General features: G+C 41.2%; 1 protein-coding gene across 1 annotated transcript; it reads right to left on the reverse strand.

Annotated features, from left to right (window-relative positions):
* Nucleotides 1–5,570: 5,570 nt before the first annotated feature.
* LOC114541486 (receptor-type tyrosine-protein phosphatase S-like) lies at nucleotides 5,571–19,021 on the reverse strand (the record flags this gene model as incomplete). Its single annotated transcript, XM_028561403.1, has 9 exons — nucleotides 18,841–19,021; nucleotides 18,627–18,699; nucleotides 18,297–18,555; nucleotides 18,150–18,204; nucleotides 17,574–17,867; nucleotides 17,386–17,458; nucleotides 16,845–17,100; nucleotides 5,740–5,800; nucleotides 5,571–5,632 (listed from the first exon to the last, which is right to left on the reverse strand). Coding segments are annotated over exons 2-9 (1,113 nt in total), but the record flags the coding sequence as incomplete, so codon positions are not given.
* Between the last annotated feature and the right edge of the window lie 2,300 nt (nucleotides 19,022–21,321).

The raw sequence follows: 21,321 nt of genomic DNA on the forward strand, positions 1-21,321 counted from the left end.
ACTTTTGTCCAGTTATATCCCGTAATACTATCGTTAAAAATTCCACGTCCATGCAGTCTATTTGGCAAGCCATTCGCGCCCACTTTGGTTTCCAATCAACAGGCGCACGTTTCCTCGATGTCAGCAATATACACCTGGAAGCCGGAGAACGTCCCGAGGATCTTTACCAACGACTGGTAAGTTTTATTGAAGATAACTTACTTAAAGCAGTGACACTATCCGTCACCATGGTGAAGATACCACTACTGATGAGGAAGTCACACCCACCCTGGAAAATTTTATTGTAATTACATGGTTACGTTTAGTCACCCTGACCTACCTGTGCTAGTCAAACAGCGCTATGGCACAGAGCTTCGATCCCAAACATTAGCCAGTTTGAAACCGGAGATATCGCAAGCCCTCGACTCTTTACTTGATGAAATACATACCACCAATGAAGCCAAGGTGTTACGTACTGCATTTCGCCAACCCCCCAAACCCGTACTGCAAACGCACAGTCCTTAACAGTCAAAGCCTAAAGGTATGACCTCAAGAGCTAAGTCATGCCCCCTATGTAAACAAGCAAATCGAGCACAGTCCCACCATTACCTCAGTCGATGCCCTTTCCTTCCGGCAGAAGATCGCCAGTATTTAACTCGCGCTCGACAAGTAATGGCAGACAACCCAAACATAGCCTCCTCTGATTCTGAGCCAGAAGAGCCTGTCTTACCCAAGCTGCAACCCACAGCCACCGAGTAACGTCTACCGGCCGACGTGTCCGCACCAAACGATCTCCTCAACTAAACGTGTTCTACCAACACCATGCATTACAGCTTACCCTCGACACCGGAGCGGAGACAAGCATGATCAAAACATCTGTTATCAAGAAAATTGGGGCAACAATATGCAAGACAAGACAGTCTGCCCTACAGGCCGATGGCATTACCCCCCTAACAGTCATTGGAGAGGCCACCTTACCTTACACCACAACCATGTAAACCTCCTGCTTGATGCTCTTGTAGTAGACGAACTTGACGTTGACATATTGGCAGGAACACCATTCATGTCAGTCAACGACATTTCTGTTCGACCTGCCAAACAGCAAATATCCATTCAGGGAGCTCATGTTTCTTATTACGGTGATGATGCACCGGAGGCCTCCCCAAATCACATCAGGAGACCCATGCCCAAGTTTTACGTGCCCCACCAACATTAACAGTTGTTTGGCCAGGAGACTACCTAGAGGTAGACTTACCAACTGATATCCAACCTGATGCCACCCTTGCAATCGAACCTCGTCCCGATTGTTCCAAGAGGTGTCGTGACTGGCCCCCTCCACACATTGTCCAAGCTGTAGCTGGTCAGGTGCGTATCCTGAATGCCACCAACAAGCCACAACAAATTGCTCGGAATGAGCATTTCTGCCAGGTACTTCACACCCAAACACCAGAGACACCTACCACACAGTCAGTTCCCTCCAATGTTGTCCCTACAACACCTACTGTAGCTGCCCACTCTTCCACTGTTCAATTGGATCCTGACAATATTTTACCTGTCCACATTCGTACCGAGTTCAAAAAAGCCCTACAGAAGTATGATACCGTATTCGACCCCGCCCTCACCGGATACAATGGAGCTGTTGGCCCTTTCAAGCTACTGTCAACATGGGTCCAGTCCAACCCCCTCAACGAAGGGTCGATTACCCCAATACTCTCGAAACAAGCTTCTTGAACTCCAAGATAAATTTGACGAGCTTGAACGCCAAGGAGTATTCAACGCCCAGAGGACATTGGCGTCACAATAGAATACCTCAATCCATCGTTCTTGGTCGCTAAACCTTCTGGAGGTCATAGGTTGGTCACAGCCTTTGCTGATGTTGCCAGGTACAGCAAGCCTCAACCATCGCTCATGCCAGATGTCGATACCACCTTACGCACTATTGCTCAATGGAAGTACCTAATCGTCACTGATTTAACTAGTGCATTTTACCAGATCCCATTAGCAAAAGAATCGATCAAGTATGTGGGGTAGCCACACCATTCCGAGGCATCCGAGCATACACCCGCTGTGCCATGGGCATGCCTGGCTCAGAGACTGCCTTAGAAGAGTTGATGTGCCGAGTCCTGGTGATTGTCTACAGGACGGGATAGCCACAAAATTGGCTGATGACCTGTATTGCGGAGCAGACACACCCGAGGAACTTCTTCAGAACTGGCAACGTATCCTGGATTCCCTTGCGAAGTGTAACCTACACCTTTCTCCATCTAAAACCATTTGTCCTCGCTCCACTACTGTTCTTGGATGGATATGGACCCAAGGTTCCTTAACAGCAAGCCCACATCGTATTGCTACATTATCTTCCTGCCCCCCACCAGAGACAGTGCGCAGCCTTCGATCATTTCTTGGAGCTATAAAGCCCTCAGTCGTGTGCTACCAAGGTGTTCTCAACTTCTCGCACCACTGGAACAGGTCAGTGCAGGTCAGGAATCCTGCACCAAGATAAAATGGACGGACACATTGTTGGAGCAGTTCCATCTTGCCCAAAAGTCTCTTGCTGAACACAAGTCGATCACTCTGCCCGGCCATCAGACCAGCTGTGGATTGTCACAGATGGATCCGTCAGTAAATACGGTATTGGCGCCACCTTGTACATCAACCGTGACAACAAGATCCACCTCGCAGGTTTCTTCAGTGCTAAGCTTCGAAAACACCAGGTTACCTGGTTGCCATGTGAAGTAGAGGCACTCAGCATCGCCACTGCCATCAAGCATTTCAGTCCCTATATAATCCAGTCGACCCAGCAAACCTGTTTATTAACGGACAGCAAACCATGTGTACAGGCAATCGAGAAATATGCCGTGGAGAGTTTTCCGCAAGCCCCCGTGTAACATCTTTTCTCTCTATTGTCAGTCGATATGCAGTCTTTGTCCAACACCTTGCAGGATCAGCTAACATCCCCTCCGATTTCTCCAGCCGCAACGCTGCTGAGTGCACTGAGCCGCGTTGTCAAGTTTGTACCTTCATCGCTGTTACTGAAGATTCTGTCATTCGCTCCACCTCGGTTCAAGACATACGGGACTTGTCCCATCTTCCTTTTACTACCAGATCTGCCTGGAGCACAATTCAAGCCGAGTGTCCTGATCTTCGTCGGACACATGCCCACTTAAAGCAAGGAACACGTCCCTCAAAGAAGACTACAAACATGTCAAGAAGTATTTAAACGTTGCTTCCATCGCCAAAGACGGCCTCCTCGTTGCCCCACACAGATCCCTTATCCCCAAGCACTGAATTAATCATTGTCCGAGAAGTGCCCTTGACGGACTCGTAACTGCTCTCCATCTGCGATTCGACCATCCTACTCCCCACCAACTCAGTCTTGCCATGAAGCGACACTTCTATGCTCTCGATTTGACAAAAGCTATCGAACGCATCTCCAATACATGTCACACTTGCGCCTCACTCCGACATCTCCCACAACCACTTTTACAACACACACCAGTGACCCACCCAGCGTGGTCGGAGTTTCATTTGCGGCAGATGTGCTACGTAGAAGCAGACAAAATATTCTTGTACTACGGGAAACTACAACGTCGTTTACGTCAGCCACCATCATTCCCAATGAGAAGAGCACGACACTTCGGGACAGTTTATCCACCTTAGTTGCTGCTCTCCGTTCACCTGACGGACCACCCGCTACTGTCCGGGTTGATCCCGCTCCCGGTTTCATCGGATTACAGAATGACTTGACTCTGAAACAAATAGGTGTCACGTTAGAGATTGGCAGAATTAAAAATGTTAACAAAAACCCCGTCGCCGAAAAAGCCATTGCGGAACTCGAAGAAGAACTACGTCGCCGAAACCCAGACGGAAGCCCAGTCACCCCAGTTGAGCTTGCCCTTGTGATTTCCAGACTAAATTCCCGTCTCCGCCGGAACGGTGTATCTGCACATGAGCTCTGGACTCACAGAGATCAGTTCTCGAATGCTCAAATTCCAATTAAAGACACGGAGGTTATCGCGAAGCAACACCACGATCGTATTAAGAACCATCCCTATAGTGAACAGTCCAAAGGCTCAAGAAATGCCCACACACGTCGCAAGTCACAAAGCATACAAGTTGGCGATCTCGTTTACCTGTCCACCGATAGAGACAAAACCAAAGCTCGCAACCGATATATTGTGGTATCAATCAAGCTCCCCTGGTGTTTTGTTCAAAAATTCACCGACACACAGCTGCGCGCAGCCTCGTATAAGGTTCGAATCGATGAATGTTTCCGTGTGTCCGATGGGGTCGACCAACCTCCTCCCAAACGTTTCACAGAGTCCGATGATAGCGATGATGAAGACACAGGTCCTGCCGAACCCGTACCTCCCAGTCCACCAGGGGTCCCCGCGTTTTGCAAGCAAGTCCACCGAGTTTGCCCATGAGACCCTCCCGTAAAAGAAACCCTCCACATACTTTGGGTATGAACATTGTTAACGTTACTGTTCTAGTTATATTCACATTATTAACATTAGCATAAAGAAGATAAAAGAAAGAAACCACGCCACCCTTTGTGGCATGTTACATGAAGTAGATAATTAGTATTGCATGTTAGACTCACTTCCGGCGCTTTCACGCGTTTTCCTGGATTCGTTGTTGTTCATGTTTTGGTGAATGAAATACGAATTGCATTCGAAGCAGACTTATATTATATTAGAGATTATACTTGTGTCTTGAGTTATTCTTGTGTATTGGCGTTAAGGAACAATGCCAATGCATGTATGACTATGTGTATATTATAATACTTGTAGAATTTTTCTCACGAATGACTATTCACCACTGAAATCTGCACTGAATGCAGGATTTTGATATTCCACTGACTGACCACCCCCCTTAGTATGACGTTGATTATCATTGGTGACGGGGGGTTGCAATGCCTGATAAACGTTTGCTGGTTCTTTTTTATCTTGTAACGACATGTAGTTCGATGATTCTTGTCCTTTTTCAGTTCCACGTGCACCCTCATTTCGCTCAATTTCTTCAATAACATCATCTGGAGTCTCGTAAACAGTCTCATCATTTTGAGTTCTGTGATCATATTTTGCTCCTTTGTTTGTTCTCGGATCTTTTAAAATAAAATCTATGCAGTTACATGAGAATTTAGAAATAACTTATACAAGAAGTTTTTTTTAAGTTTTACACGTTTATACTCCATCTATAACCCCCTATTACTTTTCCATTGCCTATATATTGATGCACGAGTGTAGGAAAGTGTAAAAAAGTAGCTACGAATGTAACGAAAACTAGTGAATTTTTCAAACTTTTCTTTACCAAACTTTCCTTAACTTATATTTCCCTGCATGGTAACAAACAAATATTTTTTTCTTAATCTCTAAACTTACTTAATCATTATGCTGAAGTAACCCAAGCAAATGGCAACTTAGTTTACCACTTCGTGAATTTTAAACTTACCAAACTCTTTTATTTCGTTTGTCTGTTTTGAGGTTCCATATCCATGATTCACATCTTTATTTTGAAGAAGACGACGTTGGTACACAATAACACCAAGTGAAACCAGAAAATATAAAGCCAGAATAATCAGCGGTATAAAGAAGACCCATGCGCGTTTTGTCTTCGTCGGATTGTTTAGAATTGTTACTTTTCAAAGAAACTACAAAAATAATTGAAGAATCTTTATCTGGCTCGCACGTTAATCTGCGGTGCAGAGAACAATGAAATAAAAGTATAACTGGAAATTAATAAATAGAAGATCTTCACCTGCAGGTGCTTCTTCTATAGTTTTAAAACTGCTGCTCCATTCCGTCGAGTAGTACGAATCCTTAACAGAAGTATTAAAATTATTCACTGGAGTATTATAATTCTGCATGGTCCGGAAAATAATTATTTAGTACAAATTCTAAATCTGCCTGTTATTACTTGGGAGTGAAAATGTACATACATGTATGAACTGTCTAGATTAGAGCTCGGCCATTGTTGTTCATTTCCCGCCGATACGGTATAATCTATTTACATTACGTACGACCCATAGGGCCTCACCAGATGCTACATTCCTCCTTTCCTCTAGAGTCAACAACGTAACGTAAACTATTTTTAAAACTCAACCATATCAATCTCTTTTTCTATTACTATTTAGAGTTCCTTATGTATTATATTGTGAAGTCCTTTGCTTCCGCTATGATATTCAAAGTTTTCATCCCTAAAGCGGGCTGGTGGTCTCTTTTCTCTCGACGGTCGATCACCCTCATTTGCTTGGTGTGCTGCTCTTGCTCTTCCCTCTGGGTCCTCTGCTATTGGTTGATCATTTCTTTGCTGCAGCTCTTCGTTCTCTTCTTGTTCTGGTGCGGGTGGAGTAGGTGGTGGTGTCATCTCTTCCATCCCAGCTGGTTCTGTTTGATCTGGTGTAGGTGTGGACGTTGGGGTGTCTGTGTCTAGGTCATTCGGTAGCCTCTTGAAAAATGTAACATGTCTGGTTATAATCTTTGTTTCCCCTTTTGCTACCACCATACTTCCTTTTCTTTTAATCACTCTCAATATTTCGTTGCTGTAAGCTGGCGTGTGCTTGTTTGCTCTTTGCTGTCGACAAAGTACCTTGTCGCCCACCTTAATCTCACTCGTTCGGACGTGTTGCTTGCTGTCCGCCCTTTTTTTCATCCTTTCTTTGCTGATTTTGTCATTCCGTCTCACCTTCTTGTCATAGACTAGTATGGTTTTGTTGGTTGTTGTGGGCAGTCTTGTTTTGTACCTTCTGCCATTGAACACTAGTGGTGCAGGTGACTGTTGTGTCATTGGATGGGGTGTGGCTCTATATGCTCTGAGGCACCACCAGCTTCCTGCCTTGCAATATTTTCCCTGGGCTACGGATAACTCGCATTCACGTGTGCATCAACTAATTTTGCTTTTTGATGTTCCGTTTGCTGGTATGTCATTGGACTTTGGGGTGGGTGTCTGGACATGTAGTCGGTGGGGTTATCCTTTCCTGGTTCATGCCTTAGTTTGAAGTTGTAGCCTTGTAGGTTAAGCTTGTGTCAGTGTATTCTTGGAGGCATCTCAGCGCGGTATCTGTTGTAGAGTGGCAGCAGTGGTTTGTGGTCAGTTATGACTATAAAGTGGGGAAGTCCGTAGAGGTACATGTGGTTTCTTTTGATTGCAAATTCGACGGCTGCACTTTCTAGCTCGATTTGTGCATAGCGCGATTCTTGCTTTGTGGTAGAACGACTGTCGTATCGCACCACTTTGTGTCTGCCCGTCTCCGTGTCGAATTGGGTTAGCATGCTCGCTAGGCCGTATTTGGATGCGTCTAGGATAAGTTGCGTTGATCGGGTCGGATCATAGCAGGCCATGACTTGGGGGCTGACCATTGCTTTCTTTAGAGTATCGAAAGCTTCCTGGCACTTATCTGTCCATTCGAACCGGGCGTTCTTCTTCGTCATCTCTCGCAATGGTGCTGTATTTTCTGAATAATGCTGTATGAAGCTTGCACTGTAATTTGCGATCCCGAGGAAAGATCTCACTTCTCCCACTGTAGTTGGTGGCGGTGCCTCAATGAGAACCTTGACTTTTTCATCTGTTGGTGACATGCCCTTTGCTGAGAATTTCATGCCAAAGAATTCGATTTCCGGTTGATCAAACTTGCATTTCGGCAATCCTAGCGTTAGTCCACAATCTTCAAATCTTTGAAGAACTTGTGCGAGCGCTGTGTCGTGCTGCTGCTGTGTCTTACCGTATACGATGATGTCGTCATACAGGTTGTCAACATTGGGAATGTCGACCATCAGTTGTGATATCTCTTCATGGAAGATTTCTGCTGCCGAGTTTGTCCCAAAGTTTAATCGTTTGAAACGTCGGAGTCCACGATGGGTGTAAAATGTTGTTATATATCGTGAATTTGGATTCAACTCTAGTTGCATGTATCCTTGTTTCATATCCAGTTTGGTGAATTGCTTGGCCTCGTTTAACTTGTATCTTAGTTCCTCTAAGGTAGGTATGACATGTCTTGTGCGTTTGATGGCTGTGTTTATTGTTATTATTATTATTATTATTATTATTATTGGGTAAAATACACAGTTCTAGTAGCTACTACCAGCTAAATTGTTATGTGCATTACAATAACAAGTCTATATTTAAACTATGATAACAATAAAAGACTACATTAAAGCTATATATACTATAAGAAGATTACTACACCTAAGATAAAAATTCATTATACTTTAAGATTGCATAAGTAATTGGGCTGTTCTTAAATCGTTCTGTATTTGCCTTATAATTATAGTACTTTTGACTATTTAGTCTTGTTTCCCTCTTTCTAATTTCTCCAATTCTCTTTGGAAGTAACTTATGCAGTTTGTGGTCTACATTCGACATATCCTTAATTAGGTCTATGCACATGCGGTCTCTCCGACTCTCCAAACTTTCTATTTCTGATGAAGATTCTCATCATAATCATCATTCTTGTAAATTATCCTCAATGCTCGTTTTTGAATCCGTTCAATATCTCTACACTGTTCCTTAGTAATCCCTCCATGCCATACCTGAGCTCCATATTCCAGGACTGGTCTGATGACTGTGATGTAAAATTTTTTTAATTCATCAGGAATTGCACCATATGATTTTAATACTTTAAGAAGGAATAGTCGTTTAGCAGCCTTTTTTACTTCTTCTCTGTATTTGTCTTCCACTTCATATCATCATCAATCCAAAGACCCAATAGTTTATACGTACTAACCCTTTCAATCGTGTGGTTATCAATTTTCACCGGTGGTATGACAGTTTTATTCCTTCTTAAATCGATGAGCATTTCTCTACACTTTTTCAAGTTTAATTCCATTTTTTGTTCCTTAGTGAACTTCGCAACTTGGCTCATGTTCCTTGTAGCGTTGCCAATGACATTACCTGACGTGTGATATCTATGATTTCAGAGATTGTGGTATCGTCCATAAATATTGATACATCATCGTCGTCCTCATTACCTTCAAAATCTTCACCAGATACTTCTGATTGTTTCAATACTGAGGGAAGTCCATTTAAGTGCACAATAAATGCAACAGGTCCTATTTTGCTACCTTGAGGTACACCTCCATGTATAGTATATCTTTCAGATAACTCGTTTCCAAATTTCGTAACTTGACTTCTACCACTCAAATACGATGCAAGCCATGATATCAGTGCTGGTCGAATGCCAATCTTAGAACAATTTTCAAGCAATATATTATGATCAATAAGATCATAAGCTTTGCGGAAGTCTAGAAATATTAGCCTAATTACGAAGCCAGGGGCATCCAGAGCCTTCTGCCACTTATGGACCAAGTATATTAGGGCAAGAACGGCAGACGATCCAGGCTGTCCTCCATACTGTGCTTTCGAAATTTTTCCTTCAACATCCTCGTTTATCCATTTAACTACATATGATTCTTGAAGCTTAGAAATTACACTTGTTAGTGCAATGGGGCGTAATTTTTCAGCGCTAGTACAAGCTACACACTTTGGATTGGTATAACCCCAAATTCTTTCCAGGTGATTGGGAAACACTTTGATTTGAAGGATTCATTAAAGATGTGCGTGAGTGGTATTGCAAAAGCCTACGCAAATATCTTCAGGATTTTACAATTGGGATCATTTAAACCAGATGCCTTGTTAGTTTTTAAGTTTCTCAATTTGGTCAAAACGGATTATTTAATTATGGGTAAGGACTCACCCGCGCCATATTCAAACCACCTTTTATGGACGTCGGGAAAATCTTCGGTCAAACTTGCAAAGAAATTGTTAATAATTAGCAGTTTCCTTATCATTCATTGTAGCTTGACTTTCAGGGTCACTTATGAAAAAACTTTGAAGATTTGTTTCTGCCCGTTAATTGACTGATATTCTTCCACCATTTTGAGCTGTTTTATTACAGTTGCCTTAGTTGGTTGTTCCTGTTCCTGGAGCAATTCCTAGACGGTTATCTTGAGAATGTTCAGATCAAAAGCGGTGTATTTTCCGAGGATAGGCATGCCGTTGACTCTGTCTCATAAGTTGTGTGCTTCCTGGTTATTTGCTCGAATCGTTGTTCCGAAATATCCTTTAACTGGCAGCGGTTTAGATCCATACGGTTTCAATTTTGCACTCGATTTTCGCAATGGTGGTTTTCTGGTGAGGTTTTCATATGTGGTGTAACTCATGATGTTCACTTCTGCTCCAGAGTCCACTTGGGCTCTAAGTCGCTGGTCTTGTACCCTTATGGTGACTTTGGTGTTGTACTCTGGTTGCTGTGGTGGTGTCGTGTTCGTTATAACCTGATCTAGCTTCCATGTTACCCTGTTGAACTTGTAGGAGGCTTGTGTGTTGTCTTCGTCACTGCTTTCACTGTGGTGTTGCTCTACTGACTTGATTTTAAATGATCTAGATTGACAAACCACTGCGAAGTGCCCTTTCTTCTTGCAAAACATTGCATGTTGCTCCTCGGGCTTTGCACTTTCCTTTATGTGGTGTTTGTTGGCCACAGTATTTGCATATTTCAATTGTCGATTTGTTCCGTGATGTTGCTTCCTTAGTGACTTCAGTTCGTCTAGCTGTTGTGGGTGTCAACTTTTTCTTGAGCGTGTTTTTCTGACAAACTGTTGATCTGCTTGGTTCCGCCGAGTCCATTGATGTGTTTTTCATGAATCGGACTTCCCGTTGTGTGAGTTCTAGTGCGCGGGCGATGTCTATAACTGTCTTTAAATCCATACCTTTGCGATGATGTCCCGCTGTAGTTCTCCGCATGATGTGTGTATAGTGACTACCAGTTTAATTGCTTCATCTAATGTCATTTTTTCAAATTCACAGTCTTTGCCTTTTGTGCGAAGTCTTGTTATCCAGTGGTCATGCGTTTCTCGGGTGATGTTGGCATTGTACAGAAGAATCGATATCGATCAGCCATCAGGTTTTTCTTCCGTGAAAAGTGTGCCGTCAGTGCCTCTTTCGCCGCTGCGTATGTGTCGTCGGTTGCCGTTACGGTGGCGAAAACTTCTCTAAGTGCCTGACCACCGACCGTGAGCAGCTCCGCTTTCTTTTTCGATTTTCCTTCCTCGGGATCCGTTACCCCTTCAAAATCTAGTACTAGTTCGAAGTTTTCTATCCATTCTTTCCATCGTCTATCCAAATTTTTACCCGTGTCTGTTAGTTCCTCTGTGTTGAACTCCGGTACGCATGGTTTTATGCTCGTCGTAGCCATGTTTTAACCGCTACTTCTGCAGGTTGTGTAAGCTGTGCTAACGTAAAAACTTCTCGTCTACTTTTGCTTGCTCAGTATTCTGTTTTTAATCCCGTTCTCGTCGCCATATGAACTGTCTAAATTAGAGCTCAGCCATTGTTGTTTATTTCCCGCCGATACGGTATAATCTATTTACATGACGTACGACCCATAGGGCCTCAACCAGATGCTACATTCCTCCTTTCCTCTAGAGTCAACAACGTAACGTAAACTATTTTTAAAACTCAACCATATCAATCTCTTTTTCTATTACTATTTAGAGTTCCTTATGTATTATATTGTGAAGTCTTTGCTTCCGCTATGATATTCAAAGTTTTCATCCCTAAAGCGGGCTGGTGGTCTCTTTTCTCTCGACGGTCGATCACCCTCATTTGCTTGGTGTGCTGCTCTTGCTCTTCCCTCTGGGTCCTCTGCTATTGGTTGATCATTTCTTTGCTGCAGCTCTTCGTTCTCTTCTTGTTCTGGTGCGGGTGGAGTAGGTGGTGGTGTCATCTCTCCATCCCAGCTGGTTCTGTTTTGATCTGGTGTAGGTGTGGACGTTGGGGTGTCTGTGTCTAGGTCATTCGGAGGCCTCTTGAAAAATGTAACATGTCTGGTTATAATCTTTGTTTCCCCTTTTGCTACCACCATACTTCCTTTTCTTTTAATCACTCTCAATATTTCGTTGCTGTAAGCTGGCGTGTGCTTGTTTGCTCTTTGCTGTCGACAAAGTACCTTGTCGCCCACCTTAATCTCACTCGTTCGGACGTGTTGCTTGCTGTCCGCCCTTTTTTTCATCCTTTCTTTGCTGATTTTGTCATTCCGTCTCACCTTCTTGTCATAGACTAGTATGGTTTTGTTGGTTGTTGTGGGCAGTCTTGTTTTGTACCTTCTGCCATTGAACACTAGTGGTGCAGGTGACTGTTGTGTCATTGGATGGGGTGTGGCTCTATATGCTCTGAGGCACCACCAGCTTCCTGCCTTGCAATATTATTCCCTGGGCTACGGATAACTCGCATTCACGTGTGCATCAACTAATTTTGCTTTTTGATGTTCCGTTTGCTGGTATGTCATTGGACTTTGGGGTGGGTGTCTGGACATGTAGTCGGTGGGGTTATCCTTTCCTGGTTCATGCCTTAGTTTGAAGTTGTAGCCTTGTAGGTTAAGCTTGTGTCAGTGTATTCTTGGAGGCATCTCAGCGCGGTATCTGTTGTAGAGTGGCAGCAGTGGTTTGTGGTCAGTTATGACTATAAAGTGGGGAAGTCCGTAGAGGTACATGTGTGTTTCTTTTGATTGCAAATTCGACGGCTGCACTTTCTAGCTCGATTTGTGCATAGCGCGATTCTTGCTTTGTGGTAGAACGACTGTCGTATCGCACCACTTTGTGTCTGCCCGTCTCCGTGTCGAATTGGGTTAGCATGCTCGCTAGGCCGTATTTGGATGCGTCTAGGATAAGTTGCGTTGATCGGGTCGGATCATAGCAGGCCATGACTTGGGGGCTGACCATTGCTTTCTTTAGAGTATCGAAAGCTTCCTGGCACTTATCTGTCCATTCGAACCGGGCGTTCTTCTTCGTCATCTCTCGCAATGGTGCTGTATTTTCTGAATAATGCTGTATGAAGCTTGCACTGTAATTTGCGATCCCGAGGAAAGATCTCACTTCTCCCACTGTAGTTGGTGGCGGTGCCTCAATGAGAACCTTGACTTTTTCATCTGTTGGTGACATGCCCTTTGCTGAGAATTTCATGCCAAAGAATTCGATTTCCGGTTGATCAAACTTGCATTTCGGCAATCCTAGCGTTAGTCCACAATCTTCAAATCTTTGAAGAACTTGTGCGAGCGCTGTGTCGTGCTGCTGCTGTGTCTTACCGTATACGATGATGTCGTCATACAGGTTGTCAACATTGGGAATGTCGACCATCAGTTGTGATATCTCTTCATGGAAGATTTCTGCTGCCGAGTTTGTCCCAAAGTTTAATCGTTTGAAACGTCGGAGTCCACGATGGGGTGTAAAATGTTGTTATATATCGTGAATTTGGATTCAACTCTAGTTGCATGTATCCTTGTTTCATATCCAGTTTGGTGAATTGCTTGGCCTCGTTTAACTTGTATCTTAGTTCCTCTAAGGTAGGTATGACATGTCTTGTGCGTTTGATGGCTGTGTTATTATTTTATTATTATTATTATTATTGGGTAAAATACACAGTTCTAGTAGCTACTACCAGCTAAATTGTTATGTGCATTACAATAACAAGTCTATATTTAAACTATGATAACAATAAAAGACTACATTAAAGCTATATATACTATAAGAAGATTACTACAACTAAGATAAAAATTCATTATACTTTAAGATTGCATAAGTAATTGGGCTGTTCTTAAATCGTTCTGTATTTGCCTTATAATTATAGTACTTTTGACTATTTAGTCTTGTTTCCCTCTTTCTAATTTCTCCAATTCTCTTTGGAAGTAACTTATGCAGTTTGTGGTCTACATTCGACATATCCTTAATTAGGTCTATGCACATGCGGTCTCTCCGATTCTCCAAACTTTCTATTTCTGCAATATGAAGATTCTCATCATAATCATCATTCTTGTAAATTATCCTCAATGCTCGTTTTTGAATCCGTTCAATATCTCTACACTGTTCCTTAGTAATCCCTCCATGCCATACCTGAGCTCCATATTCCAGGACTGGTCTGATGACTGTGATGTAAAATTTTTTTAATTCATCAGGAATTGCACCATATGATTTTAATACTTTAAGAAGGAATAGTCGTTTAGCAGCCTTTTTTACTATCTTCTCTGTATTTGTCTTCCACTTCATATCATCATCAATCCAAAGACCCAATAGTTTATACGTACTAACCCTTTCAATCGTGTGGTTATCAATTTTCACCGGTGGTATGACAGTTTTATTCCTTCTTAAATCGATGAGCATTTCTCTACACTTTTTCAAGTTTAATTCCATTTTTTGTTCCTTAGTGAACTTCGCAACTTGGCTCATGTTCCTTGTAGCGTTGCCAATGACATTACCTGACGTGTGATTTTTTTATATCTATGATTTCAGAGATTGTGGTATCGTCCATAAATATTGATACATCATCGTCGTCCTCATTACCTTCAAAATCTTCACCAGATACTTCTGATTGTTTCAATACTGAGGGAAGTCCATTTAAGTGCACAATAAATGCAACAGGTCCTATTTTGCTACCTTGAGGTACACCTCCATGTATAGTATATCTTTCAGATAACTCGTTTCCAAATTTCGTAACTTGACTTCTACCACTCAAATACGATGCAAGCCATGATATCAGTGCTGGTCGAATGCCAATCTTAGAACAATTTTCAAGCAATATATTATGATCAATAAGATCATAAGCTTTGCGGAAGTCTAGAAATATTAGCCTAATTACGAAGCCAGGGGCATCCAGAGCCTTCTGCCACTTATGGACCAAGTATATTAGGGCAAGAACGGCAGACGATCCAGGCTGTCCTCCATACTGTGCTTTCGAAATTTTTCCTTCAACATCCTCGTTTATCCATTTAACTACATATGATTCTTGAAGCTTAGAAATTACACTTGTTAGTGCAATGGGGCGTAATTTTTCAGCGCTAGTACAAGCTACACACTTTGGATTGGTATAACCCCAAATTCTTTCCAGGTGATTGGGAAACACTTTGATTTGAAGGATTCATTAAAGATGTGCGTGAGTGGTATTGCAAAAGCCTACGCAAATATCTTCAGGATTTTACAATTGGGATCATTTAAACCAGATGCCTTGTTAGTTTTTAAGTTTCTCAATTTGGTCAAAACGGATTATTTCGTAATTATGGGTAAGGACTCACCCGCGCCATATTCAAACCACCTTTTATGGACGTCGGGAAAATCTTCGGTCAAACTTGCAAAGAAATTGTTAATATAATTAGCAGTTTCCTTATCATTCATTGTAGCTTGACTTTCAGGGTCACTTATGAAAAAACTTTGAAGATTTGTTTCTGCCCGTTAATTGACTGATATTCTTCCACCATTTTGAGCTGTTTTTATTACAGTTGCCTTAGTTGGTTGTTCCTGTTCCTGGAGCAATTCCTAGACGGTTATCTTGAGAATGTTCAGATCAAAAGCGGTGTATTTTCCGAGGATAGGCATGGCCGTTGACTTCTCTGTCACATAGAAAGTGGTGTTTGCTTCCTGGTTATTTGCTCGAATCGTTGTTCCGAAATATCCTTTAACTGGCAGCGGTTTAGATCGATACGGTTTCAATTTTGCACTCGATTTTCGCAATGGTGGTTTTCTGGTGAGGTTTTCATATGTGGTGTAACTCATGATGTTCACTTCTGCTCCAGAGTCCACTTGGGCTCTAAGTCGCTGGTCTTGTACCCTTATGGTGACTTTGGTGTTGTACTCTGGTTGCTGTGGTGGTGTCGTGTTCGTTATAACCTGATCTAGCTTCCATGTTACCCTGTTGAACTTGTAGGAGGCTTGTGTGTTGTCTTCGTCACTGCTTTCACTGTGGTGTTGCTCTACTGACTTGATTTTAAATGATCTAGATTGACAAACCACTGCGAAGTGCCCTTTCTTCTTGCAAACATTGCATGTTGCTCCTCGGGCTTTGCACTTTCCTTTATGTGGTGTTTGTTGGCCACAGTATTTGCATATTTCAATTGTCGATTTGTTCCGTGATGTTGCTTCCTTAGTGACTTCAGTTCGTCTAGCTGTTGTGGTGTCAACTTTTGCTTGAGCGTGTTTTTCTGACAAACTGTTGATCTCTGGTTCCGCCGAGTCCATTGATGTGTTTTTCATGAATCGGACTTCCCGTTGTGTGAGTTCTAGTGCGCGGGCGATGTCTATAACTGTCTTTAAATCCATATCCTTTGCGATGATGTCCCGCTGTAGTTTCTCCGATGATGTGTGTATAGTGACTACCAGTTTAATTGCTTCATCTAATGTCATTTTTTCAAATTCACAGTCTTTGCCTTTTGTGCGAAGTCTTGTTATCCAGTGGTCATGCGTTTCTTCGGGTGATGTTGGCATTGTACAGAAGAATCGATATCGATCAGCCATCAGGTTTTTCTTCCGTGAAAAGTGTGCCGTCAGTGCCTCTTTCGCCGCTGCGTATGTGTCGTCGGTTGCCGTTACGGTGGCGAAAACTTCTCTAAGTGCCTGACCACCGACCGTGAGCAGCTCCGCTTTCTTTTTCGATTTTCCTTCCTCGGGATCCGTTACCCCTTCAAAATCTAGTACTAGTTCGAAGTTTTCTATCCATTCTTTCCATCGTCTATCCAAATTTTTACCCGTGTCTGTTAGTTCCTCTGTGTTGAACTCCGGTACGCATGGTTTTATGCTCGTCGTAGCCATGTTTTAACCGCTACTTCTGCAGGTTGTGTAAGCTGTGCTAACGTAAAAACTTCTCGTCTACTTTTGCTTGCTCAGTATTCTGTTTTTAATCCCGTTCTCGTCGCCATATGAACTGTCTAAATTAGAGCTCAGCCATTGTTGTTTATTTCCCGCCGATACGGTATAATCTATTTACATGACGTACGACCCATAGGGCCTCAACCAGATGCTACAATGTACACATTCTTAATTATTTAATTTTAAAATACCTGTTTCCAAATCATTAACATAATATTCATTTTCTTACTTATTTACCTGACTCTCAAAATTTCTCAAAAACACGATATAACTTGAATTGGTTGTCAAAGGTTGGTTGAAGTATTTCTCTGTTTTAAAATTATATTCTTTGCCATCGCCGATGACGAACATCAAAGGAAGATCATCAGTACTTAAATATGCAGTGACATAAGGATATTGAGTGTTCGTCTGATATGCCATGAGTTTACTGGTTTCAATATTTTCGCTTTGTAGTGAACTGCTCACGGCTTTTTGAACGATCACCATCACTTGCCTAAATTTATGGAAAATATTTGGCTATAATTAAGGTATTATTCATTACAGGGATCCTAGAGTTGTACAAATGATAAGCTTCAAACGGGTTGCTGTATTTGTCAGCAGGATATATCAGCCTTCTGGTTCGGTCACACTCAAATACTAGACACATCATATACAGTTTCTTTATTTATTGTTGCCTGCTTTTAATTGAGTTTGACTAGACGCCTGTACTTGTACATAGTCTAGCTTCTGAGCATCTCAATTCTGAATATACATTTTGCAAATTTTATAAAATACCTACCGAATATAGTTTGCTGGTTTGGGGATGTTTAAGATGAGAGTGTAATAGGAAGTTGCGAGTGGATTCAAAGGCTCTAGAAACAATAAACTGGTGGCATTAATAATAGATTCAAAGCATATACGCATTTAAGTTAAATTATACTAGCTTGGCGATAATGCATATGAACTATATACTGTAGTCTTTCTTACCTCCATTGGTTATTTTACTGACTACCGAGCTTTTCGCTCCGTAACCAGCTTTTGTGCTCGCTGCGACTGTCACAAAGTACTTCGTAGAAGGCTGAAGGTTTTTCAGAGTAAGTGCAAGCACATTCGGGTTTTTTAGCACAATGCATTCTGAAGGAGTCTCGTTGGTATAAAAGCAAACTTGGTATCCAGTTAATTCTCCAGTTGTTGAACTTTTTTCAGGAGCCTCCCACGATACTTCTAATGCGTATTTACCACGAGATTTCAAAGAAACATCCAGTGGAGGTCCACTGGGTCCTTTTTTGAACGAGAAACAGATTAGTGAATCAAATAGTGAGCCAAATCCAATAGGCTTGTGAATTAAGCTAAGTATCTGATACATTTGATTTGATAATTATACACTTAAACATACATAGGACCTATAGTTGACTCATTTTCCTTCAACTGTTCCTGGCTTCAATTTGAAGTGTGTATAATTCCACTCGAAATTAAGACCCCTTAAAGCGTCTAGATTTATACACTTAAACTGACAGTTGCAATGAATTATGAGAACAAACTTGTATATTCATAATTTTTCACCTGGGGTTACCTTCGTCTTTATACTTTTGCTCCATCCTGTGGAGTAGTAGGAATTCTAGACGAGAGACATATAGTTAACTACGGGATCCAATTGAATTAAATATATTATTTATACATACATGCATCCTATCACATTCGTTTAGTTACCTGGCTTTCAAAGAATCTCAGGAACACGTTGTAACTTGTGTTTGGTTGAAGAGGTTGGTTAACGTATGTTACATTTTCATACTTGTATTCCTTGCCATCACCGATCACGAACGACAAAGGGCGAACGTCTGCTCTCAAATAAGCAGTGATGTAAGGATCTTGAGTGTTTGATTGGTATGGTCTGAGTTTACTTGTTTTTATGTCTTCACTTGGTGTTTGCCTACTTGACGTGGCTCTTTGAACAATAATCAGTACTTCTCTGAATGGAAAAAACATGACTGATGTTCACCTCTTGCTTCGACAAAATGTACGCCTGAAATATACACGCACCTTATATAGGGCGCTGCCTTAGGTATCGTTAAACCAAGATCAATGTGGGACATTACAACAGGGTTCACAGGCTCTATATCATAAAATAACACATGTTAATTTCACTTTGGAGTAAAAAATTAACAATTTTTACACGTGATCAAATAGTGCATATTCGGCAATTCTTCTGCCATGCACTACGCTTCTTTAAAATGTCCTTTTTTATTTTCTTTACCTCCATTTGTTATTTCACTTATTTCTGAGCTTTTGTTTCCAAAACCAATTTTTGTACCAGCCGAGACTGTCACAAAGTATTTTGTTGAAGGAATAAGATTAGAAATAACGTATGATAAGGCGGACAAAACTTTTGTGTTTGAACATTTCGGACTTTCATCATTTTTCTTTATAGAAAAACAAATCTGATATTCCACCAATTCACCGTTCCGAAATATCTTATCAGGAGCTCTCCAAGAAATTTCGAGAGAGTTTTTACTGCGAGATTTAATCATAACACTGCGTGGAGCTCCACTTGGAACTATGATAGTAAAGAATAAAAACAATTATTTGAATTTGAAATATTTAGAAAACAATCAGAAGCCCCCCATATTATGCATACCAGCTTCATTGGTCTTGAACTTGTGGTAAACTATTGTCTGAGTATTCTTTAGTTGACCATCCTGTGTCTTTATGCCAACAACATAATTAGTGTTTGGTGTAAGCTCTCGAAGAATGTATTGATTTGCATAATATGCGCGCGATATTCTTTTGACCTCGGTACCGTTTAGGTAAATGATAATATGTGTGATAAAAGTCGATGCCTTAGGTGATGGTATTGTCCATGACAGATGAACAAAGAAATCTGATGGTTTAGCAACAACGTTTTGAACAGGAGCCAGAGATTGCACTGGGAGAAAGATAGAATTAATTCAGTTCGATAAAACTTTGAAATGACAAATTTAAATGACAAGTAACTTGTAAAAAAAGCTGCACCTTCTCCGCAGAGTTCTATTCTGAGACAAAAGTCTGTATTTCCAGTTTAATGTATGTGATTACAGGGCACTGCAAAATCCAAGATCAAGATTCTGATCTATTGTTTTTTCGGTAGGATTTACAAGAACAGTAGTGAAACCTTACCTTCACCGCAGAGATCTATTCTCAGACAAATGAGTGTTGTTGAATTTGGTGTTATCATTATATATCTCGCATTGTATATATCAACGTCTGTAGTCGATGCTTGATGACTTTTTTGATTTCCTATCACCTGAAAGTAAAATATTTGTAGCATACAATAGAGTTCAAAAAATTTTTAACACGAATCTCATCTCTGAAAATATTCTGGTACAGGCACTATTTGAGATCGCTGTTAAGATTGACGATTTGAGGTTAACGGCAAACCAGTAACCGAAAACTTAAATTCACATTAGAAAGTATGAACACTATACAGAATTTCCACAGCTTAGTTTACATTTCATGCTTCAATCTTTATGGTCAAGATCCCCCAGCATCAAACAGCTAATTGTTAAGGACGAATACGAATTTTAGTTTCACGTTAAAATGCCTATTATCACTACCTTTATTGCACTATTTTTATCCACCAAACTTTCATTATGACTGTACTTCAAAGAATATGATTCACCACATCTCATTTGGGCCTTATCACCCATAACCACAACTCGTGTTATGTGATATTCGTTTTGAAGGTCGATCTTAAGATATTTGTCTCCAGACTCTGTTGGACACCAACCATCGCTAGAAAATCTCGCTTCTTTGTACTTGGTATTGTCAGTAGAACCACTTCCAGAAAATATCGCGTGTGGAAACTTAGTTTTGTTCTGTAGTAATGCATTCTCACATATCTTGCCTAAAACGAGAACGGTTTTTTTATCTGATACGTGATTATCGTGTGAATCATAAGAATTATAAGAAACAGATGAATACTAAAATCATTTTGATAAAATCTTATATACTCACATTTCACATATGGTGCCTTAACTGTTGTCGTTGCTATAGAGGGATAAAGGTGAACGCAACATCTCTCGTTTTGAGGTACGTCATAACATAAGTCACCACTTACAATTTCACGACCTGGCTCGATTCCCTCAGGTTTAACAATTTTCCCCATTGTCTCTTTAAATCCCAAGTGCTGACACAGTGATTTTTCAAGACTGATGTCCCAGATTTCCTCTATCACTTTTCTCCAAGTGGAACCATCATTAATTTTAATGAAACCTTCGTTCGGTGATTTCGATAATCTCATGTTGGGTGCTTGAACTGCCGAAAAATGTATATCATTTCAAATTAGCGTTATTATTCGAACATTTTGCTTCTGTATCAGAGATCCCAACTTCCTCCATCTGAAATTGCGAAGAATTTCGTGCGAGTAATATTTTTAGCGGAAGGTGGTTCACCATGAGGCGCAATTTTTTGATTAAACGATCAGGATCAAGTGGATCCGAATCAGTCGACTTCTAACAAATGATAGACACCTGAGTGACGTCAAAAACAGTCCCAAGCTAAGGTCGATTTCTACTAGAACGATTTTTATACATTTCATCACAAAATTTATTTTTTTCTATCATTGGGCTATTTATAGTAATATAAAATCTAAAAAGACTGAACGATAACGCATCATACCTGTTGTTATGGGATTCATATAATTATCCACACAAGTGTACTCGATAAAAAGTTCTTTTGTTGTGTCAGAACAATGTTGTAA

The sequence above is a fragment of the Dendronephthya gigantea genome, unplaced genomic scaffold (genome assembly GCF_004324835.1).
Source record: "Dendronephthya gigantea isolate DGI-Jeju-01 unplaced genomic scaffold, DenGig_1.0 000294F, whole genome shotgun sequence".
Taxonomy (NCBI): Eukaryota; Metazoa; Cnidaria; class Anthozoa; order Malacalcyonacea; family Nephtheidae; genus Dendronephthya; species Dendronephthya gigantea.